The 25574-nt window shown below is 42.1% G+C and overlaps 1 protein-coding gene across 1 annotated transcript in view; it reads right to left on the minus strand.

Moving 5' to 3' along the window:
• Positions 1-2027: 2027 nt before the first annotated feature.
• spire1b (spire-type actin nucleation factor 1b) overlaps positions 2028-25574 on the minus strand; it is a 29107-nt gene continuing 5560 nt past the window's right edge. Inside the window, exons 3-14 of the mRNA XM_079502713.1 lie at positions 16239-16319; positions 15858-16022; positions 15256-15342; positions 14332-14461; positions 10124-10293; positions 9851-9947; positions 9216-9361; positions 4189-4326; positions 4021-4091; positions 3883-3910; positions 3050-3333; positions 2028-2769 (exon numbers count right to left, since the gene is read on the minus strand). Coding sequence (XP_079358839.1) covers positions 2514-2769; positions 3050-3333; positions 3883-3910; positions 4021-4091; positions 4189-4326; positions 9216-9361; positions 9851-9947; positions 10124-10293; positions 14332-14461; positions 15256-15342; positions 15858-16022; positions 16239-16319 — 1653 coding nt within the window. The 3' untranslated portion in view covers positions 2028-2513. The remainder of the gene's footprint in view (positions 2770-3049; positions 3334-3882; positions 3911-4020; positions 4092-4188; positions 4327-9215; positions 9362-9850; positions 9948-10123; positions 10294-14331; positions 14462-15255; positions 15343-15857; positions 16023-16238; positions 16320-25574) is intronic.

Genomic DNA, 25574 nt, shown 5'->3' on the forward strand with positions numbered 1-25574 from the left:
AGCTGTGGTCTGACGTAATGTCTAACGTAATGAAATAAGGTAAGGTATTATGTAGCCTGATCAGCTCTGATCTGACGTAATGAAATCACACCCGGATGTGATTTCACAACTGGCTTTTTCTGCGCAGAGAAAATGACCACGGTTGCTACGGTCATCCAGTTCACCCGGGTGTGATTTAATTACGTCAGAAATTATTTTGAACATAGCAACCATGGTCATTTTTTTCTGCACACAAAAGCCAGTTGTAGGAGTGGTTTACACCACTCAAAAATCAAATATGTGCAGGTGTCGGGTATTGCATTTCCTTTTATTGTTTTAGTTATCATTTGTTGTATTCTCAGTAGGGAGTTACAGCCATAAGATAATAGAGATTGAAGGTACAAGCTTACACAGTAATGTACATGCATGATGCTGTTACATCTCACGGTTTCATATGCATTTCTCACCACACCCCCCTCTCTCTCTCTCTCTGGGGTCCAGGGTTCACACGTTGTACATTAGCTGGAATTCCCTCTGAGAGAACTTAACCACAGTAGTTTCACTCTGAATGAATTGTTGTCACAGCATCATCAAGCCAAAACAGACCTGACCTACATACATACAAATGGTAGTAAACAAAAGTATTTACAGTAGTTAGATGACTGTTTTTAAGGCAGAAATATCAAGGAAGATGAGGAAAATTAGATGTGATCACAGCGTACTGAAAATGATAAAAGGCATTATTGTGAGCTTTATGTTTTACAGCCAGGGGAGTGAGTTAACATTATTATGATGCCTTTAAAATGATCAGCGAGTCTGTAGTAGAACAGGTGAAGGATATGGATATGTTTGGCAATTTGGCAAATTAACTTCAAATATAATATGATTCCTCCTGGACTATTTTCCATTATTCCCCAGTCAAATCCTGGCTACTATTTCATATCCTGAAAAATAGCCTATTAGGCAAGCAACAATCCCTGCTTCTATTTCTATACTGTTTAATGTAATCCAAGTAGACTGCATTTGAACATTTGCAAGGGAAACAAAAATGATAGTGGCATTTTAAAGTAGAAATGGAATTTAAATTGTGCTTCTAAAGTTGAAAGTATACGTTTCCATTTCACTTTGTACCTCATCTCCATTATACAGTGTTCCACTGACTAAGCTTTCCCCATCATTGTTTGGCCACTGGGAGCATAGTGTATTAGACAAGTTAAAGAACAGTAAGCTTTCCCCATCATTGTTTGGCCACTGGGAGCATAGTGTTAGACAAGTTAAAGAACAGAAGATTGTACACAACGCAGCATGCCTTTGAACTGGCGCGTTATCTCATGCCTATTCTATTGCAAGAGCAGTGCATGTACACTTACAGGAAAATAAACACAAGGCTTCTTTGGGTTACACACAAATGAGTAATGAATTTTGGCACTAAATCTGCATATAACCCCCCCCCCCCCCCCCCTCCTCTCTCTCTTCTTTAAAAATCAGACCTGTCTGAAGTGAGTGGTGCAACAGCGCCCCCTGTTGGTACCGTAAACATACATAGGGACACCAAGACGTGGACGGACAAAGCTGGGCATTGGAGTGGCTGCACCCTATGGTTGCACCACTCAAAAAAAGGACAAACTGATGAGTGGAAACACTGAGTTTTGTTTGTTTCCTGAACAGGAAACAACAAAATGTGTGTACAACTAATATGATCAGTAAAGGTTAAACTGCAAGGGAGACCATTGAGCATATTTAGCAAGAACAGGGGAGGGAAGGCCAAAGTAAATGGAGGAGAACCAAAAATGTATGGATCATGAAATATATATATACAATATACATCATACCAAAGCCTTTGCAAAAAAAAAAGTACAGTTGTGGTTGTTCTATATACAGTACTGTATGTTCATTAAGCCATCTCTTCGTTCCTTGTCATGGTCAGCCCCTGGTGTTTAAGGAGACTCCAAGATTAAACACATCATTGCCTGAGGAAGTACACATCAGTCTTTTCTCTTGTGCTCGTTTTATTTTATGAATGATTTCCATGGGTGATGAAGCCTCATGGAGAACCGTTCCATTGTGCCAGCCACTGTGAGGGAGAGAACCCACTCTTTGAGGCCGCCACACTACCTTGTTTGTCTCAACAGCCATTTCAGTCTCTTTTGAGAAAAGCATATGCTTTTGTACGGGACCATCTATCTTACAGAGAAAACTAAATGCGGTAGAAAAAGATTGCCGTATTCATACATTTGTCTGGAGGAAATGTACTACGATCAGCACGCACAAACAACACCACACAGTCCACACTTCGCCATTGGCAACCACGGTCCACATGTAAGTCTATCCTAAAAGAGCTAGACATGTACAGTATAGTACATAGACCTGATCATAGTAGAAAAACATTTCCAGTGTTGAGTCTTCATAATTGTGCCATATAATGTAGATGCAGCAGGCAGTTGTAAGAGAGAGAGCGATAGAGAGAGAGAGAGAGAGAGAGAGAGAGAGAGAAAGAAAGGAAGAGATGGAGGGAGATAGAAGACAGAGGAGCTCTAGATCTCCTTGATTGTTCTCTCTGATGGGCGATACTCCTCTCTCACTTTAGGAGAGGACATGTAGAAGGACTGCGTCTTGCGTTTTAAGCGTGCTCTCTTGGTGGCCAGTGACAGGCTGTGCTTGCTGGAAGAGATAATTTCATGGATGAACTTCTTGCAGTCCACACACACCTCCATGGTGGCCCAGTCCTCCGTCAGCTCTGGGGGAAGCTCTATTTCCTCATGAGATTTCAGCGAGCCATGCTTCGACAACCTGATGGAGGTGAAAAGAGTACTGTAACACAAGGCTGGCTACATCATGACGAAATGGTTGCTTGCTTTGCAATCTGACAATTACCAAAAGTCTAACTATATTTCTCTTACATACTATGTGTACAGTATACCATACATCACTATTTGCTTTGTACAACAAATAAATAAAATGCAATTTCCTCTCTCCAAGCATAGAAAACAGGCAATGCAGAAAGAAATACAGATGAAGAACAGTGATCCATGTATTTTTGTGACAGAAGAATGTAGGGCAGTGATCTTACTTGGACATAGTCTTCTGAAAGCTGGCGCGGTCTTTGCTAGTGGATGGTTTTGCACCTACTCCATCTCCCGATAGCTCCGCACCACCACTAGATGGCCCTGCAGTTGCTCCTCTCACAACAGAGGCCCCTGAGGCCCGCTGCAATCCTGGTGAGCCTTCACCAATGGCCACAGACAATCCCTTTCCTACAGCCGACATGGCAGCCAACCTATCCCTGGGGAGGGTGTTGGTGGAGCCTATGGAGTAGATGGGCAAGCTGGAATAGGGTTTGGATGGCAGCCGCATCTGATAGAGTGGGAGTGCACAAATGAGAATATCATTGATTCAGTATGCTGTACAAGCTGTAGGCACTTTTTCATTTGTTTTCCATTTTGGTTCTGTTGTTCACTCTGAATATAAGGCTTGATTTATACTTGCAGTGTACTATGCTTAAAAAGGGTGTACAGTATGTGATATCATTTAGTTAGGAAAGTTTATTGTTACAGTTTAAGGCTCTATATTCCCTACAGATACAGTTTATTCAGTAACATGTGTCTCCTTATCTGTCCAGCTCTTTAGTAGCTGAAAATACATTTCCAGGTCAGGATAACACTTTTATCCAACAAGGAGAGAAAAACCCACACAGCTTAACATTTATAGTGTTCCAGTTTCAATTTTGACTGATCATTTATGCGTTTCATTGCTTTGAATTATCTGTATCTTGTATGCGTTTTCTCTACCTGAAAATGTATTTTCTGTTTACTAAAGAACTGGAGAGACCTCTAAGTTATTAACACTTGTTTTACATACTCCATTTAAGATTATACTGTATGTAATATGTGCTTGATGACATACCTTTTTACAGCACTGCGCACACACAGGCCTAAAGGGAGAAACCAGGGAACATTGAATGAGAAAGATTAGTACTGTCCTCAAGTAGGTTTAGATTAACCGGGAGAAGTATCACAAAGATCCAACAACGGAATATTTTACCTTTTGCAAAACTGGCAGGTGTAGGACCAAGTGAAAAAGGAAAACCTTTTGGTTCGACAGCAGAAGCAAAGCTGCAATACAAAGGCCAAGCAAAGGATGAAGATGTTAAAAACATAATAAAATGTTTGCATTATTCCCCCTCAAACAGGCACATCAGTAAAGGCGTACCTTTCCCTTCTTCATGGCATTGTAGACTTCTTTGTACTGCTGGAATTTCTCCAGCTCTGCCTTGACCAGCACCTGTCTGATGTGCATCACTTCTTCCACTGTTAGAGACAAGCACTCCACAGGGAAACAGAACTCCTCCTGCACGCACGCACGCACGCACGCACGCACGCACGCACGCACGCACGCACGCACGCACGCACGCACGCACGCACAAACACGGACAAACACACACACACACACACACACACACACACACACACACACACACACACACACACACACACACACACACACACACACACACACACACACACACACACACACACACACACACAAAACAGTTAGTTACCATGTCAACACCAAACACCACATTAACACATTGGGCTGTGCCAAATGTGTTCCCATTTACATACACGCGCACACACACGCACAAACACACACACACAAAACCACTATTTCAGAGTGCTCTGTCTCACGCCAGGGTACATTTGGGCTGTAAAAACCTCCCCAATGTTGACTGGACACGAAAACAGCTCACACCGAGTTGGCCTGGGTTGTATAACAAACTGGATTGATCCGATTCAAATCGTAGTCTTTTTCAGATCAGCACCATAGTGCTTTACTTAACTTAAGGTACAGAAACAACTGCTTCACTTAAAGGGGAATAGCACTCATTTTCAACATTTTACTCTGTCATTTATTTGTGACGTGTGGAGATAATAAAAAAGTCCCCCCATTCTGTGTTGCCTACTAGAACTGGAGGTCTGAAAAAAATCATTAACATTGTGAAGTACATCTTGGTGATGTCACTGAGATGTACTTCACAATGTTAATGATTTCTTTCAGACCTCCATTTCTAGGCAACACAGAATGGGGGGACTTTTTATTATCTCCACACAACAACTCTAAGGTATATTTAAGCCCCTTTCCCACACAGAATCCATAACATAACATTGCGTGGTGGATAAAGTACTGTATGTAAAGTATTGTATGTATTCATACAACGTAATCACAAAGTGAACCAAAGAAGATTCCTATACAGGATCTCCTCACTGGTCAAACACTTGCACACAGCACCTCAAAGGCCCTTAAAACAAGGCTCCAGACCTCCCAAAACAAACTGGTCAGGTTACTACTTGTCCTCACTCCCCGAACCCACCTCACCCCTGCTCATTTTGACAGGCTGGAATGGCTTAGGGTTGACGACAGAGTACAGCATCTTGCAATGGGTCTGGTCCACAAGATTCGCTACACCACCAAGATACCCATGTACCGCTCTAAATACTTTCTTAAGTCCACACCCACAACACCAGAGGGAGTTCAACAAACCATGTGCAACCCAGATTCGGCACAAACAAGGGACTAAATTCATTTCGCCACCAAATGTGGAACGCCCTACCAACAGTCTTTAAGACACGCTAATCCCTTGACTCCTTCAAAACCGCTCTCAAAGGGCACCTACGGACGGCTGCAATTCGAAACTGGCCCCTGTAAAATCTGAATCCCCCACCCACCCTTTTTCCCCTCACTGTATATGTTTTTTCCCCTTTTTACCTCCTCTATGATGATTTCCTGTTAATGGCTATATAGAAGTGTTTATTTGTACATCTTTAAATGTTATGATGAAGTATAGATACTCCTGGTCAAATATTGAGAGACAGCGAGCTCCACTTGCGACCGCGACGGGTCGCTTCGACGGCTGTCTGAGTCGTCGCAACGAGTGCCCATCGTCGCGGGTGCCTGACTCGTCCCGACGGGTCGCCACAGGTGCCCATCGTCTCGACGGGCGCCTGTTTTTGTCGGCGTTTCTGAGTCGTCGCGACGATTGCCCATCGTCTCGACGGGGGCCTGTTTTGTCGCGACGATTGCCCATCGTCTCGACGGGGGCCTGTTTTTGTCGGCGTTTCACCCGTGCGTCGGAGAACGGGCGCTCGTGCTCGCATCTGCCTCTCTCCCTCCTTCCCTCCATCCTATGTGTGTGCTTCCCCCCCCCCCCCACCCGACCGCCTCCCCCTGTGGGGTAGGGGGTCGGGTGGGGGTCCCTGCGGACCTTTGGGGGGGGGGGGGGGGGTCCGGGTCCCCTTGGGAATCCCTTTACGCATGCCTTCATTTGTCCCCGTGAATTGCTTCCATTATTTTAATCCAATAACCATATGTTGCATCACATTTTATCGATTGATATAACTTCAATAACCTCCGGAAATAAGGATTTTTTTTGATTCGATTTGAACGTTTAATGGCCTATTGAAAAGACAAGTGTTTATTTATTTTTTTCCTTTTACGCACGAGAGAGAGAGAGAGAGAGAGAGAGAGAGAGGGGGGGGGGAGAGAGAGAAAGAGAGAGCGCACGCACGCAGACGGAATGTGTTCACGCTCGTCCTTCTGGGGGGTCCCCGGGAGACCCCCCCAACGCAATAGATAACACAGAAATCACATGTGTGGTTATGTTGATTATATCTTTGGTCAATGAAGTCGCAAGTGGAGTTCGCCCCTCCTGCAAATATTACTCAACTACAATGTGCATGCATGCATGTGAGAATGTTGCTCAGCCAAATGTCTTGTACCGATCAAGGTACTGAGTATTTGCTTTTATAAATACTTACATAATTTCAAAGTACATTTTCTTTGTGTTGCTGTATTGAATTTTTTATATTTTCCCCCCAAATGTGAAGATTTCCCAGAAATGTTCCAATAATAGTGAAAATAGCAGATCTACAAGCTCACAACACGCCTCATCATCACAAGGCGTTGTGAGCTATTGATTTAAGTGGTTAATTGATAATGTACTTTTTCCCTTACTAGAAATGTAGTGGATTCTAAATGTAGTGGAGTCAAAATTACAAGATTCTAAATGTAGTGGAGTCAAAATTACAAGATTCTAAATGTAGTGGAGTCAAAATTACAAGATTCTAAATGTAGTGGAGTCAAAATTACAAGATTCTAAATGTAGTGAAGTCAAAATTACAAGATTCTAAATGTAGTGGAGTCAAGATTACAAGATTCTAAATGTAGTGGAGTCAAAATTACAAGATTATTTTTTGAAGTGCATTACTGTGAAAGTATCCAAAAATACAAATACTTAAGTATAGATAATCAAGTAAATGTATTCTGTTGTTTGTTGCTGTGTCCATGATTGTGGATACAAAATTGATGGCAGCAGTGGACAGTAATTCTTTTTGTACTGTACTGTACTGTACTGTACTGTACTGTACTGTACTGTACTGTACTGTACTGTACTGTACTGTACTGTACTGTACTGTACTGTACTGTACTGTACTGTACTTTTTGTACTGCACTGTTACAATATCAAATGAGCTGACTATCAGTGAGCATATCACTGTCAAGTGATTGATTGAATACTTCATTAAGTTTGCAAAAAAGGTACAGTGGCACAGATTTATATAAAAGGACGCTAAAAGGATAACCCAAAAAAGCCCAGGGCTTATTTCCATTGAGGTCCTGTGTATTAAATTAATCAAGACATTTAAAGACAAACAATAATATGCAAAACATCATACAGTATATATACGAGTAGTAATAAAAAACGGTGTGCGTGTTCTGAGTGCTCACTGTCCTGGGAATTGCAAAACTTGAAATTGCATTGGAACATGTGTGCCTGTGTGCCTGAATAGGTTTTCACATGGTTTCGAATACTGGAAATGTAGCAACATAAAATGTCACACATTCTATTAATGTTACCTTCTACTTGGCATTAATTAGCACCTATGGTGCTAATTAATGCACTGTAAGATACATCCTGCGGAACTGTAACTAAAACACAGGCAGGGAAATGGAGAAGCATTAGAGTAGTTCATCATTTCATAACTCCCACAAATCTGTCCTAGAACGTGTGCTAGAACATAAACCACAACGTGTAATTGCAAATGTAAATGTATACTGCATAACAAGAGCATGTACTTTACGACAGTTTCAACTGCATTTGGATGATTAATTGTTTTTTGTGTGTCTAACACTAACATGGATGTTAGCCAACGGAGAGCCTTAGAAAAGGAAAGCAATGGCATTCAAAGGATATGATGATGATGTCATCAGAGAGTAAAGGATATGTCATCAGAGAGTAAAGGATATGTCATCAGAGAGTAAAGGATATGTCATCAGAGAGTAAAGGATATGTCATCAGAGAGTAAAGGGGTGAGGCTAATTTATACTTGTATGATTGAGTTGCTGGTTAAAAATGCAATTAATTAAAGAAAATATAAAGTCTAAAACAGACTCACCTGTCCATTAAATTTTTTTTGTTTTGCATTTACTATGGCAGATCTGCTCTATGAAAAGGATCTCTAAACAAGCAGAAAGCAGTATTAGGAGAGGATGGATTCTTAACTACAGTTATTATTATGCCAGTATGGACTGATCGGAGACTGGCAAACCTTGGCAGACTCTCTTCCACTGATGTGGATGTCCCTGCACAGTGCAAAAACCGCCCACACCAACCCTAACGCACATGCTTCAAAGGGGTGGAAACTCCGTATGTGATGTAGTGTGCAGGGAGAGGAGCAGATGAGAGGGCTCCAGGCAAGCAGGGTGGCTAACACCCCAACCTGAGTGAGAGAAGGTTACAGCATGTTGTGTGTGGGTGAGATTAGCAGAAATTGAAACCTCTGGTTTTGACGTACACTGACTGCTGAATGTGGGGAGAGACATTTTGTGAAGATTGACACAGGATGTTTGTCTGGTTTCTATCCCTTCCTTGTCTCAACTCAGTGTACCCATCCTGATGCTCTTCTTATCGGCTCTCTTAAGAGCAAAATGGCCACCATGTGACATTTCCCCGGGCCATAATGACCTTAGAAAACCTCATCCCAGTGAAACAGCTAAACCATGCAGATATGTGAACGATACCACTGCATTATGAACAGAATTTTAAATTAAAATTGTAAATGATGTCTAGATACTAACAATGTTTCTCTTCCGATTCTCTTCAGACATGAATCAGACAGCATTATGAACACATGAATACAACAACTCAGTATTGGGTCTTATTGTACTGCTAGTGTCTGACTCACCAGAGACTTGGAGCTCTGTCTGCAAGGTGGCTGGAACTGTCGGACATTGGTGGGAGCTTCCTTCTCAATGGAGTGTCTCCTGTGATGTTGGGGATGGCGGCGCTCTGGCTGGGGGGTGGAGGAGATGGGCAGGAACATGGGAGGAGCTGGAGTTGGCGGAGAAGAGTGTGTTTGATTCAATCAATGATCATATTTCTCTTAAAGGCAGCCATAAATATGTAATCATGACATATTTATGCAAATTAATAAGGGTGCGCCAAGGAGTGGTTCTGGCTTCTAATACGGATGGGTCCTGGGCACCTCTCCAGGGAGGTTGCCCAGGCACACCCAGCTGGGAGCAAACCAAGGACCATATGACACCTGTTGTGACATTGAGGAGGTATTAAATATCCACGCTGGACTGGGAATGCCTTAGGATCCCCCTGTTACAGTTAGCTACAGTGGTGCTGGAAAGGGAGGTCTGGAATCTTCTGCTGGAACTGTTATCTCTGTGACCCAACTCCGGATAAGCGGATGGATGGATGGATACTAATTCTGTTTGGTAATTAGAGTAGCTGTCTTAATGACAATCAGCAGTCTCTCTGTGAAGGAGGGTCGGGGAGAAAAGATGATGATGGTGGATGATGGGGACTCACTTTTCTTTCCCAGGGCCGTCTCTGGAGATGTGTCATCCATAAGTGATGTAGCAACACTGGAGCTGCTGGCTGACCTGCGCCCCAAAGTCTCATCATCCTGAATATAGCAAATATGTGAGCGCATCGATCATTATTTGTTCCAAACCAAATGCATTTTTTCCCAAAACACACACACACACACACACACACACACACACACACACACACACACACACACAAATACACACACGCACAGACACGCACAGACGCAAGCACGGACTCACACACACTCACGTCAGAGTCAGAGGAGGTCATCAGTTCAGCCAGGCTGGGAGCATGCAAGAGTCGTTTCCTAGGAGGGGCAGACTGGGATCCAGCAGGGGCTCCATAGGCGAGGTTTGGAGATCCGCCATGCAGAGACAGGGTGCTGGTCACCCTCCTGGCCATGCTAGGACTAAAGTCATCTGTATAGAACCAGACAAAAGAGGGACGATCAAGGAGAGGAAAACACAAGGAGACAAATCTCAAAAGTATTTTGCCTTCAATTTCTTGCATCCTCTTTTATTTTTTCAAAACGCATGAATGGACTGCAAGAATAGATCTTCACTTTGTTTCAACAAAATACTATTAGAGCCAGAGAGGTTCCCCTGCACTTTCACAGAAATAGCAGACCATTTGGATGACGCGTAAGGTGAGAGGATGCTATGAATCTTAAGATTGAAGGAAAATGCTGGAGATCCATCCCAAAAAGAAGCAATAAGGACATGTGGGGAAACAAAGAAAGGAGCTGATGTTACACACAGAGCATGGAACCATGGAAGATTAAGACTCTGAGCTCTTGAGGCGGACAACTGGCTCTTCAAATACAGTACATCAGCTTTGTACAGTAGGAGGCTAGGAGCTAAACTCTGGCACCCAAATCCCTGCATCCACTTTGTCTATCGAAGCTTCAGTGAAGAACAGCACTGAGAGTGAAAGACTGCAACTCACTGAACCTGAACTCATCCATCCATTAAAAAGATAAGACAAATACAAATACAATCTCCTTGTCTAATTCCACCTGGCTTTGAACATTGCTGTGGTTAAACATGCACAACAGCAGGGGATAGATTTAGAACTTAAGACAGGTGTGTGGTGTGTGTGTGTGTGTGTGTGTGTGTGTGTGTGTGTGTGTGTGTGTGTGTGTGTGTGTGTGTGTGTGCGTGCGCGCGCGCGTGTGTGTGTGTGTGTAAGAGAGAGAGAGAGAGAGACAGAGAGAGGATTGAGATACTGCAGGGAGAGAGGGAGCGAGGCAGCATGAGACGAGGACAGAAAAATAGTGCTGGAAATGGCAGATACTGAAGAGCTGCATAGCCAGTTTAGCCACATACGATCTGTGGCCCTGTGGGACACCTGGAACCTAGCCACATTCTCTCATTTTCTCTTCTCTTCTTTCTCTCTCTCTCTGCCTGTTTCCTTTTTTTCTTTTCTGTTTCTGAATAAAGACAGAAGGATCAACACGAGCTCACATGCTCTCTAAAAGATCTCTGTGGTTTCTGCTAGGCTGGAACGAACCGTCTTTCTATCACCTCAGATTGCAATGAAAATCTTGCTCTGCTGCTGCTAAATTAGTACATTACAACCAGCCCAAAGTCTTTATAAGTCAGAGTAAATAGCTTATTCTAGCCATTGCACCCTAGAGTCAATTTGCACCTATCAAATTCCTTCATTATCAGAGATATTAGTGTAAAGCCGGGTAAACAGACAGACAAGGCCATTGTGGGTTAGGGTGAACAAGGCCTTTTCATAACCAGCAGCACTCGTATACTTTACCTGCACCCGTACGGAACAAGTCCTGTGGCATGCTGCGTGTTTTGCCAAAACCTAAAAGGGGACATCTCCTTCAATATCACAGTACAGCTGAGACAGCACTTATGATCACTGCCCTGATCATCATGGCTGTCATTGGACAGACGTAACTTCAACCCATTATTCCTGTTTACAGAGACAGGTCCCAACAGTAAGACATGGGAAGTGAACCACTCACTAGGTGTATGCTAGGAGAACGATCCAATATAAAAAACGAGACAAACAATCACATGTGTTTGCCCTCTCCCAAGACCCGCAAACACACACACTCACACATAAATGATCTGACATCTGGCATGAATGAGAAAAGCACTATTGCCATATGGCCATGTTGCTCAAAGAAAATAAAAGATTCTCAACCGAAGCTGAAAGATCGGTTTATTTAATACAAGCAACAAAGTCGTACAGCAACATATAAATTAGGCTGTGTTGCAGCCTGCAGTGTAATGAGGGATACCTGGCCTCAGAAGGAGGGGATGTCGCACACCTCTACACATTAGTGAGAATTCCCATATCACCTCATTCAAATTAGTCTGATCAAGTTATTCAAATGCTGAGAACAAGCCATTGCTGGAAATGCAGCTCTTGGTACCATATTCAGTGTTGCACAGAGCATGGGGCTGACAGCTCTTGTCCGCACCCTGATCCATTTGCACCTCTGATTAAATTCTGCAAAGTCATTCTGGCACATGAAAAGATCCCTTTGTATAAGGTTGGTGATTTTCAAAGAAACTGAGGTAGTGCTAATGTGCTATGCTCTGGGCTGTTCCTTTTCATTCCTTGATTAGGTGGTTGGCTACACATACTCCTGCTGAGAGTTTCCTTGAGAGTCCAATTACAGCAGTATGTTTGAGAGATGATGTTCTGAGTAAAGGTGACACTTTTCCTGAGATTGCTTGAAGAGCGGCAGCCATACATGGGTTTCTTTTTTTTAGGGGCGCTAGCCCCTCCTATACAGTATACAGGTTTAATGATTTCAAAAGAACACATTTGCCGCACATTCAGGTGATGATAATGTTCTTTCATGATGACTCTCTCAGTATTAAATAAACCACCAGCTGTAGAACCTGTCAAAGACATCATCAGTGAGTGTGACTTCTGGATGTGGTGGCAGCATTGACTTGTCCTACTGTATGTAAGACCTGCCTGACCGGCCCCATCCAATCATGGCTTACCTTCTGCAGCATGCTGGATATAGAACCCCCTGAAATATCATTCACTAAAGAAATTAGAGTTCTTGTAATCGGCCACTGTTAAAAAAGTCTTGGCCCTTGTAAAACACTGAGATCATATAATGACGGGATATTTGGGTTAACATGTATGACAAAAAGTGTGGACCTAAGAAGTCTGCCCATGCTCTGCACCCACATAATCCTGTTGTGACATTTTGCAGTAATGCACATTGAGGATCTAGTGTAAGGTGTTAGGTGATACAGTAGCCGGTGCATGGTGTGTGTGACAACCCTCATCCTTGTGACCAATGTCATGATATACCACTGCACTAACATAGACAAAAGCCAACACCAACAACCATTTAAGCATGGAATGTGTTTATATGTGTGTGTGTGTGTGTGTGTGTGTGTGTGTGTGTGTGTGTGTGTGTGTGTGTGTGTGTGCGTGCTTGCGTGCATGCGTGCGTGCGTGCGTGCGTGCGTGCGTGCGTGCGTGCGTGCGTGCGTGCGTGCGTGCGTGCGTGCGTGCGAGTGTGTGCATGTTTGAACATGTGTATGACATGTTGAGGTACAGGTAACAAGCCAGGTAAGTGAAGGGAAGCATTTACCTGACGAATCAAAACTGAAAGACATGCTACAGGTAAGTGGCCGAATTACTGCAAAGAGAAACAGTTATGGCATGGGATAGTTATTGGTTGGGTTTAGGATGCAGAGTTAATAAATGCAAGAGGATGCAGCATGCCTTTATTCAACTATTATACAGTTCAACAGGGTCTCGATAGCATGCTTTAGGCTTTCTTTCAAATTACAAAGTGTAACTGCTCTAAAATTATGTTTAGATAGCAAAGGAGTCACAGCCAATGGTATATATTTTTGTGATAAGGTGGACAATATAAGCTTCGGCCAAATAGTCACCTTGTTGACTAAGTTGTAGGCTACTGTATGCTTATTGCTTAACAACTGTATTGTTTTTAACAAATGACCGAAATAAAAATAAACTAACTAACTAACTAATAAAACATTAACATTCAAGATAAAATTGGTTAATTATTGTTAATCTAAATGAAATTGCTAGACACTGGCATCACAGGGATCTTCATGCAGAGTTCGCACTATATTGCAAACAATATAGTTAACAATACAATAACCGACATTAGCGGCAACAAAATACGAAAACATACAGTAGCCATTGAAAGCTTAGTTATAACAGCAAACAGCAGTGGCACATCAGAGTATGACCAAGCTGATCAGAGAAGCATAGTTCAAAGCAATGGCAACATGTTTCTCTGTGTTGTTTTTCTTTGCACATGATTCCCAGAAGCACTCAACAAGCATGTCATCACACATTATACTTTCTGTTAAGTATGTTTGTGTGCATAGTGCATACTGTATGTGCGCAAGTGTATCAAGTGTATGTATGTGCGCAAGTGTGTGTGTGTGTGTGGGGTGGGGGAGGGGGTCACAGTGAGTTAGTTCTCTTACCCAGCCTGCCCCTGCGTATCTCGTCAGGAGACACTGGTCTTAGTTTTCGCTCTGATTTAATCCCCTCCAGGATCCTCTCATGGAGGGTGGGAGGAGGCTGAGTCTGGGGCTTCAGTTTACGGGCTGCTGCCTACAGTGACAGGGTTACAACAACAGCAGGGTTACAACCAGTGGTGGACAAAGTACAATCAAGTATATACTTATTGTTTTATTACTTATTATTCAAAAAATTGAAATGACAAAAATACATTTTCTTTCCTGTGTTCGTGTGTTGAAATGAAACATTTCCAGAAATTTTCAATAGTGAAAATATCAGATCTACAAGCTCAGTTGTGCGCTTGTAGATCCATGGCCACCCGGAGTGGCATTTTCTCATTAACTAAATAGCAAACCACCATATGGTGAATTGCTGGTCGTGCTAGCAAGAAAACCATTTGCATGCATTTACGGTTCCAGAGCCCTCAGGCTCTGGAACAGCATTCCCCTCCACATTAGATCCGCTCAGTCCATCAAGGTTTCTAAATCTTAACTTAAGACTTATCTATTTTCTTTGTCTTTTAATCACATCTGAGTTTATCTAATTTATTCATTTTGTGCATGTTGCGTAAAATGTCTATCTCACCCCAAATGCTCAATCAATTAATTGTGGTTTTTAATGAAAAACAATCAGCCGGTCCTGTAAGCCAGTGGTTCACAACCTTTTTTTAAAGACAAACCTTTTTTTGTCTTTGTCTTTTATGTACAGTACCCCCTTGAGATGTTTGGCAATGCCTAATCGCTAGCCTGCCCCAGTGCCCCAGCCACTGTTATTTCTGGTCTAGAGGGGCGTATTAAAATTTGCCAGCGAAAACAGGCGGTGGATCCTACTGGTTCAGCGATCAGTGCAGGATGTACAGTATGCATGTGAGGACGTGTCCAACTCACAGGGTTAAGTGGGGGTCTGGACCTGATGAAGTCCAGGATGACCTCATGAGCACTCTTCTTTAACCTGGGAGGGATGTCTCCCTGCACCTGCAGAGGAAACAACAGGATGGAAGTAAACCAGTGCTTCTCAAACATTTTCAAGTCAAGCACCCCCACATTGATATGTACATTTAGCCGTGGACCCCCATTTGAAAAGATGTCATGCCAGGGACCCCATTTGTCAACATAAAAAAATTAATACGCGATCTGTTTGAATAGTTTCTAAAGTTTTTAAATTGTTCAGAGAAAAATCAAGAATGTCAATTTGCTCTTCTGCATGGGTCAAATTGACCGTCTAGGGTCTATTTTGTACATATTCACTTATTCAGAGTTAAATGAATACTCCAGATTTTGTGTTGTGACTGGTTTGTGACAGAAGGTGTGAAAAGCTTGTAGACCTACTATTTCTGCCTATTTTCACTGAATTGTCGCCTATTATGACACACCCAGAATAGGAATGCTAGGGCATGCTGTAAAGTGAAGTGCTGTGATGCTGAAAATGTTGTTTTCTGCCCTGAATCAACAGCTTCAGTCAAACTGGACATCATGACCTTGACACTTACCATGACCTTGCGTAGTTTGTAGCGTTGGGTGCGGATGTCGTCCATAAGCATTTCATATGGCGTGAGCTGGTACTCGATGGGCAGAGGGTTATACTGGCGCTCGTGTACCTTCTTCAGTTTGACTCCATCCCTAAGATCCCGCATCACCTGAACCCAGAACCGGGCCTAAAGGAGACACAGCACCATGACCCGTCACACACAACATCGAAACCAAAAACACAGTGTGTGCGCAGATCTGTGGACTGGAGATACAAATTAATTCTACTTCTTAATTCTTGGGGGTTTAAAAATTAGGCTATGCTATGGTAACCTGTTCTTAGTAACATCCTTATTAAAGCGGTAGCCAGGTCAAATATTTGTGTTACTGTCAGGTCACCCTACCCAGTCATCGTTCTGGAGCTCGTTGAGTTCTCTGCCTGTGTCCTCTGATCCTCCTGGCCCCCCCTCCATCTTCCGAAGGTTCTGTGAGTGAGAGAGAGGTAGAGAGAGGTAGACAGACAGACAGACAGACAGACAGACACACCGAGAAAGATGGTGAGAGAGATTGCCTTGCAACAGATAAGAATGTTGTTTAAGAATGAGCAACTATACACAGGATCTGAATGTAGGGGATCTTATCGATCCATTGAAAATGTGTCCTAGCGGGTTCAAGTATCTGGGAGTTAATATCAGAGAAGAGCGGGATAAGGTAATTAAAGACAATTACTTAAACCTTATGGAGAAGACTAAGGCCCTCATTTATCAATCGAGTGGAAATTCTGCCCCAAATTCGAGTGTAGGATTCGTAGTACACCCACGTCGGGTCGGCATTTACAAAGTGATCGCAGACAGCTGTTTCTTCCTTAATTTCGTTCCGACGTTAATAAATGTGACGGCTGAAATCTATCTGGCACGCCCTATGAAATCAAGCCTCGCCCTCGTTTTTGCGACATGAACAACTGCAATACGACCTGGAAACCATGGTTACAGGAAAAATAAAGTTCCCCTCGCTTGCATAAGTTGCCTTTCTGCCCCCTCTCATACACACAAACACACACACACACACACACACACACACACACACACACACACAGACGCACGCACGCACACGCAACTTGCAACTTGTTGTATCTTAAATAAATAAACCTGCATGAATTAAATAAAGCTGTAGCCTACCCTGTCTGTTTCTCCTCTCGCTTCGCTTCCCCCCTGTCCGCCTCACCCCCCCCCGCACGCATGCACGCACATATCGCAATTTGCAAGCAACTGTCACTGTGTGTTGTTAGTTGTATATTCAATTATTAAAGTATTTTTAATTTAATATACAACAAGAAATATTAGTGAACGAAAACCTGAACCTGTGAACCATGAATTAAATAACAAATAGGCACACACACGCTGCTGTTTTGCATAGGTGCTCCTCCTGTCCTGTCTGTCTCTCTCTATCACTGTGGTCCGTCCGTGACACCGTGATCAACTGACCAGCACGTTCGACGATTTAAATTGCCTCGCAGTCGCTGCAGTGGTTGGGCTGTCAACTGTCAAATCAATTATATGAATATTGAAGCCAAAACCGTAGCCTCATGTGGCATGCACTGGACAGTGGTGGTGGTGGTGGTGGGCTGCAGGCTGGGTTAGCCTATACTATCTCCGATGCGTTCCCACTTGCGCTGGCACGACACATTTGGCATTCGAGCGACGCGTCGGGTTTATTAAACGAGGAGGAGATTGCACATACTGTAACTCCAGAAAGACATCGGCCTGCTGTAGATTAGGCTACAGTAGGCTACCCATGTTGGGACTCTCCGCAGCTGCAGCGCTGTACTATAATCTCCAACGTCCCGTCATGGAAATATTTCAGCACAGACAGCCCAAATCCTCGCATGTATGCGCTCATCATGCAAAACACTGTTTAAATGGCTTTCGCATCTAACTTGCAACATTGTTTTTAAATGCGCGATTTTAATTGCTTGCTTGTAAAGTTGGAAATCTCCTACTAATTTCATATGACACAAAGACACATCGTTGATGTATTCCTTTACTTTTTTTTTCTTTTTTACATTTAGCCCATATACATACAGTTTTATATAAACATTTTAGGAGTGAATACATATGTTTCGATGCCTGTGACAGCCTCTCAGCTGGTCAAACAATGCTGCTCCGCTGTTCTACGACAGAAAAACAGGTGAGGACAAAGCGTACGACAGCTCCCGACCAGACGTGGTTTTTGTCTTGGCTCAAGTTCAAAATCAAACGTTGGCGCAAATGATAAATGCCGAAAATTGCGGTAATTTCGGCGTACACCCATATTTTGGCGTACGCACGGTTGATAAATGAGGGCCTATGTCTGACACTTTAAGATGGGCTGATCTGCCTTTGTCTCTAATCGGAAGAGTGAATGCAGTTAAGCTGATAGTGTTACCAAAATATATATATCTATTTCAATGCATCCCATTCTCTATAACTAAAAGGTTTTTTAAAGATCCTCCTTTTTATGGCAGAGCAAAACACCGCGGGTCAAATTAAGTACGATCCAAGCCCCTTACAATAAGGGTGGCCTTAATCTCCCTAATTTTAGATGTTATTATTTGGCCTCGCAATTTCGTCCTTTATGGATATGGTTGCACCCTGAGATTGGTGAGGTTAGGTGGCTACGTATAGAACAACTAGACCTGGGCCTAACTCCCCTGAAAATCGTACCTTTTTTGGGTGCAAGGAAGAACCTCTCTTTGCTTACGAAAAATCCTATTATCTTGAGCGCTTTTGAAGCATGGCAGGAATCTCATAAGTTATTAAGGATAGATACATCTCTAATGAGAAAGACACCATTATGGGAAAATCCTAATATTCCTTATCCCATAGCTGATGGAGTATTGCAGAGATGGGTTAATAATGGAATCAGGACCGTGGGGGATTTATACAGCAACAATGTAGTATCAAGTTTTCAACAACTGTCAGCCAAATTTAATTTACGTAACCATGACCTCTTTAAATATCTTCAAATTAGACATTGGATTCAAGCAAAATCTATAGATTTCCCGAATATTCCGGAAAAATCCCCCCTAGAGGATCACATGTTTTGTAGTTTTATCACCTCGACCAAAGGATTAACTTCCTCCATATATAGTATTCTAAATAATAATTTACCAATTTACAATACATTGAATATTAAACATAAATGGGAGACAGACTTGGGATGCACTTATGATGATGTGGATTGGGAAATAATTTTAGAGAGGGCTCAGAGGGTTCTGATTTCTACCAAACATAGACAGATGCAGTTTAACATTTTTCACAGGACTTACTTTACCCCACTCAGGTTACACAAGATTGATAGGAGCATTTCCACTATGTGCCAAAGATGTAAGATAACAGAAGGCTGCCTATTACATATGTTATGGAGCTGCCCACTTCTGATTGATTACTGGAAGTTCATCATGTCTACTGTCTCTGATATCATAGAGGTTGAAATACCACATGATCCAAGAATTTGGTTACTGGGTGACGTTACGTTGATCAACACAAATTATTATAAAGAGTATTTTGTGTTACTCGCCAGTACAGCTGCGAAGAAAATTATCTTGGTTAATTGGAAATCTGAAAACTCACCTTCACAGAGACACTGGCTGAATGAGCTTTCATCATACTGTACTCCTGAAAAGATACTGTACAATGTAAGGAGAAAGCCTGCTACTTTTGAAAAAATATGGGGTAGGTTCTTTGAGGTTCTTCCGTCAATATCTCCTCTGGGTTGATTTTGTTTTATTTATATTGTTATTTTTATTTATTTATCCGAGTTGTTGTCAAGTGGTGTTGTGTACAATACAGAGTAATGAGAGCTGTGTAGTTTACCTTTCTGGGGTTGGGGTGGGGGGTGGGTGGGGGGGTTTGTTTTTGCTGTTTTTCGTCTTTTTCTTTTGAGTTTGTCTTGTCTTGTTAATAAAAAAATAAAAAAAAGGAAATCATAATTCTGTAATTCATTGTTTTGAATAATGATGATGTCTGCATTATCAATAAATAAACCTTAAAAAAAAAAAAAAAGAATGAGCAACTATACGCATGCCTAAAAATATCAAAATAAATAAAGGCAGTTAAAGACAAAAAAATCCTCACATAATTCACTGACATAACCTGACTTAGGAAGTCACATATACACCAGTTGCTCACAGAGTCAGGTCTGTCAGACAAACATGCCCTCAATAAATAACTATTGGCTCATCGTTCACAGCTAATGTGATCTTTTACAATCTAGTAGTGTGCCAGAATAACAGAAGACACTACAAAAACACACTACTACTATATTCATCGATTCCTGATCATAGCAAGTTATTTTGTTATTATCTAGAAGATTATTGTAATTATCATAAGAGGCTTTTCCCCTCATCTGGACAGCTATTTTATTTGCTTATTGCTTCAGATTTTAATAAACATTGTTAGAGAGAAATGTAGGGAAAGGTTACATGAAATGAGTGATGCAATCGAACAAATCAATTTAATCGATTATAAAACATAACTGATTAATGATTATAATATAATATTCGATTTGGGGGGAGGGGATGTCTTCTACCGCTGTGAGCTTGTAAATTGGCAATATTTGCTATTTGTTGTATGACGAATAAGACTAATAGATTTGTCTATTATAAACAATGTTTTTACAGGTACCTCAATTTGCGGATATATTAAAATATATTCAAAATGTAATCATTTTAAATTCAATAAAAAAATATTTTTGATTAATTGAAAATGTAATGGTTAGACCAATCTCTGAAAACATAATCAGTAGTTACAGCCCTACATTAAATTGGCATGGTTGGACCGGGCACCCGCTGGTCTAGCGGTCTAGGCACATGCCACATAGGCTCTGGCCTGACAGCACGTCGCGTGTTCGAGTCCCGTTCATGACGACCTTTGCTGCGTGTCTCTCCCCTTCTCTTTCCTGTCCATCTTCACTTCAACTATCAATAAAGCAGAAAAGAAAAGTTGGAAAAAATTGGCATGGACCACTCCTTCATCCTGCACAGTACTGCTGAAGGACGGAATTTGCATTATCCAGCCATTAGATAGTGGTAAAATATTGTCAGGCTCTCTGGCACATAGCCCTGCTCTGTGGGAAAGAGAAGGCCAGTGAGCTGAACTGCATTCCTCTGCCTCTGGTTTCAAAGTTCAACAGAACTTGTGTTTTGTTTTGTTTTGTTTTGTTTTGTTTTGTTTTGTTTTGTTTTGTTTTGTTTTGTTTTGTTTTGTTTTGTTTTGTTTTGTTTTGTTTTATTGTGTGTGTGTGTGCGTGCGTGCGTGCGTGCGTGCGTGCGTGCGTGCGTGCGTGCGTGCGTGCGTGCGTGCGTGCGCAAGAGAGAGAGAGAGGGAGATGGAGAAACACAGGGACAGACAAAACAAGACAGCTCATATTTATGGTGAGAGAGGTTACATATGGATGTAACCTCTCTCAGTGTTACATATGTTACATAGGGATCGTAACAACACAACCCTGGTAATCTATTCCGAGAGGGTCTCGGGGAGAGGTTTAATTAATTTGCTACTCAACACCATTATCTCATTAGTATAGCCATCATGACTTCAACTCACATCCAAACGCCAAACATTTCCATTTCAAACGCTTTATTGTACAAGGCTTTCTCTGTTAGCGATGCCGGATTGCTTGTGTTCTAGCTTGTGTTTTATTGTGTTTGACTGTCCAGGCAAGACCTGTGTTGTCAGTTTGTGAATATTAGTTACAGCAATCATTTACTCCAGGTCATAATTCTCCTCAACTCTCGCCTCACCACTCTTCCCTGGGCGTGTATAAACCAAGGCCGTTTCTGTGAATCACCACAAACTCAGCTGCTTTTCAAGTGAGAGGGCCGCCTTAGTGACTGTGGCTCAATAGGTAGAGCAGGTCGTCCAATGATCCATGGGTCGGCGGTTCGAATCCCAGCTCCTCCTGTCTACATGTCGAAGTGTCCTTGGGCAAGACATTGAACCCCAAATTGCTTCCGATGTGCTGGTTGGTACCTTGCATGGCTTCCGCCGCAATCGGTGTATGAATGTGTGTGTGAATGGGTGAATGTAATGCACAATCTATGTAAAGTGCTCTGGATAAAGGCGCTATATAAATGCACCATTTACCATTTAGTGATGAGAGGGCCATTCGGATGGAGATGCTAGAATAGGATAGGATATGATAGGATGCCAAGTATTCACACCTGCTCTGCATCACTCTCACTCATACAGTTGCACAGCAAAGATGGGGACAGAGTGGCATTCCGACGTACCGCTATTCCGACGGACACAGACACGCGCACCTTTCTACATGCATACATGTACATGCGTTGTGCTAGTATTGCTATTCCTCATCCAATGTAGTAAAATTATAGAGCTTAAGTGGTTAAAGGTCGTCCACACCAACTATAACGACAACGGCGGTGGTGAACCATATCGTTGGGAACTTGGGATCACTTTTAGAAACACCAATCAAGTTTCAGCTCAATTCACAGGGCAATGCGGATCACATAATTATTGTAATAGTTATATTTTATTTATATTTATCATTCTTGGTGTGGATGGCCCTTTGTACCTACTGTAACAATTCAAATGATAATGTCTTTCACATGGTCCATGCACAGAGCACTATGAGGGTGGCAGGAGAATGAGAGCATTGTAAGGAAGGAACCCTAGGGTAGCGCACACACACACACACACACACACACACACACACACACACACACACACACACACACACACACACACACACACACACACACACACACACACACACACACACACACACACACACACACACACACACACACACACACACACACACACACACACACACACACACACACACACACAGCAAAAACAGCCAAGATGAGAATCAAATTACTTTGGGGGTTTGTCACCAACAAACAAAACTTAAAAAAACAATGACAAATAGGCCGCACTAGCAACCCGATAGAATGTAGCCCAGTCTGCTTCGCAGCTGGTAAAAATAGAGGGAAAGGATAAAAGCATAATACCACTTGCCATTCAATTAGACGAGGACAAGACATTCCTCATGTTTAATTGTTTATGTATGCCGCCAAGACTGAAGTGAGTCTAAATTCATACCCACCAGCCACCACAATGCATAAGGACTTTTCAACCTATCCTATTCATGATAAACTAGCAGATTTGTTTCTACTCGTGTCTTATTGGAGGGCTGTGGGCAGTTCAGAAACCTGTCTACCAGTGACATCATCGATGGGGAATCCAAGCTAATAGAAACGGCAGGCTTTCTATTCCTAAAAGGTTGCAATGTGATAATGGAAGCCATCGTTCTCACAAAAGAAATCTGCCTAACGATTATGTCACTGGAAGACGGGTTTCTGAACTGCCCACAACCCTCCTATGAGACACAGACCGAGTAGAAAAGAATTGTGCTATTTTATCATGAACATTAGTGAGAACCAATTACGGTATATGAAGAGAAGGTTGAAAACTGGTGAAGTCATCCTTTAACCATTTACAACCTAATGCCCCTATTTTGAGCACGTCAAGTCAGACACAATGTTCAAAATGTCAAACATTTTTAAATCAGCGCACGTATCGCACATCAACTCGTTGTGAGCATGTAGATGAAATGGGGCTTAAAGGACCACTTCACCACTTTTCAACTTCTCTTCATATAATTGGTCCTCACTAATGTTCATGATAAAACACCACATTTTTTTCCTACTCAGTCTGTGTCTCCTATGAGACACAGACTGAGTAGGAAAAAATGGTGGCATTTTATCATGAACATTAGTTAGGACCAATTATAGGAAGAGAAGTTGAAAAGTGGTGAAGTGGTCCTTTAAGTAGTTAATCAAACATGATCTCTCCTGACAAGTACATGCAAGTTGGCATGCAGGGGGTGATTATAACTGGTAAGCACCCCCCACCCCCTGCTAGCACAAATGAGGACATCCATGCATGCACCTTGTTAACTTCAGGTAATTAGACATAAGGGGAAGTAAGGGAAATTGCCTGTTTAACTAGCCATCATCTCCCTAGTTGAATGTGAGCTGCATGTGACCCTGGATCACACACCATAGAAACATTAATCCTTAATATGGTATGAAGACTGAAGAAGACTGAAAACATACAGTATTCAGTCACAGCCGCACCAACTATAAAATTAATAAGGCTATTGCATAAGAAAATTACAATTAGTTCTAGCTGCTGCATGCATACAGTATTAGGTGTCAAAGTACAAAAGATTTAAAATCCTGAATGGTAATCTAATTCACTGTATTTATGTATTCATTTTTACACAAATTGCATGGTCTATCATCTACAGACACAAAAATAATATATAGAGCCAAATCAAATTAAGGGCGAGACCGAGACGAGACAGAGTAAATGAAAATGTGGACTTATATTATAAAGAGAACACTGACTGATTTAAACCTGTGTGTCTGTCTAACTCAGGGCGTGGCTAATATAAGTTATTACAAGCCTTTTGACAAAGTACATTGGCAGTCAGGACTCACTGACATCTGACAGCTCACAACGTGTCAGATGAGCTTGTAGATATTTTTGCTATTCTTATATTACAATTGAGAGAGGCTGCTCACATTTTGTGTTCAAAATCGGGAGGCCAAGTCAGACAGTGACATACGTGGAATATGCGTAAGTGCAATATGTGAGCACGCCAAAGGCAAGTGAACTTGTAGTCTTTTACAATTTTCTAACTGAAAGTGAAAATTAACAGTTTGGATTGCAAAGTTTTCACCCGACAGAGATGAAGTAAAGAATTTCTTTGTGATTATAGCATGTCAATGTTTGGTCACAGCACAGCACACACGTGTGGCTGTCTGGTTACTGTTATCTCTCAGCGTCACAGAGATGTCCATGCCTATTTCATGCTATCCATAATCCTTGCTCACATAATGACCTATGTCTAAAATAAGGGAGATGGTGCACTGAGATACAAGCTGATAATACAAGGAAATAGTTCCAGTGTTATCATCATCTAAAATGTCTAATACATAAAGACACAGAGCAGACCAAAATATACACATAAAGGTTCTGTATTCACACAGATTGACTGAGCAATGTCCTCCTCTTCACAATGACTCACAGCATAGCACTAAACATCAAGGAAAATATTATTCATCTGCTTAGTATAGTAAATAGAAAAGACATAGACATAAGAATAGGTTGGGCCTCCATGGCCCATGAGTCTTCTACATTTGCACATAAATAGTTTGCTTTGCTCAGAGGCAGGAAGAACTAAAGCTCTGCTGTTCCATCTGGCAAACATCACAGCCTCCTTCTAGTTGAGCGTTATGTTGAGTACTGAAGCGTGTGGAACATGTAAGGTCACAAATCTTCTGAATTGATGTCCAACTGTGACCTCTATGATCCATGGATTGACATACACGACAGACGACATTGCCTTTAACATGTTCTGCCTAAATCTCATATCAGACGAGTTTTATTAAAAGTCACAGATCGCCAAGAACGACGTTGAACGAGTTATTATTAGTTTATAATGCATCCAGCATCGCTAGTATTATTTTGACCAGTTCTTGGCGTCTCCGTCGCCTGGCAAGTGGCAACGCTTTGCTTCCGCGTTGTGACGTCATTGAATATTTTACCTCTGTCCACACTGTCTTTAGCGATGATCTTTAGTGGAGTTTTTATCGGAATTGAAGCTCAGATTGAGGACGATGTGCTGCTATCGTAATTCAGTTTATAAGTGGTGAATTTCAGCAATAA

The sequence above is a fragment of the Electrona antarctica genome, assembly GCF_951216825.1.
Source record: "Electrona antarctica genome assembly, chromosome: 6".
Lineage (NCBI taxonomy): Eukaryota > Metazoa > Chordata > Actinopteri > Myctophiformes > Myctophidae > Electrona > Electrona antarctica.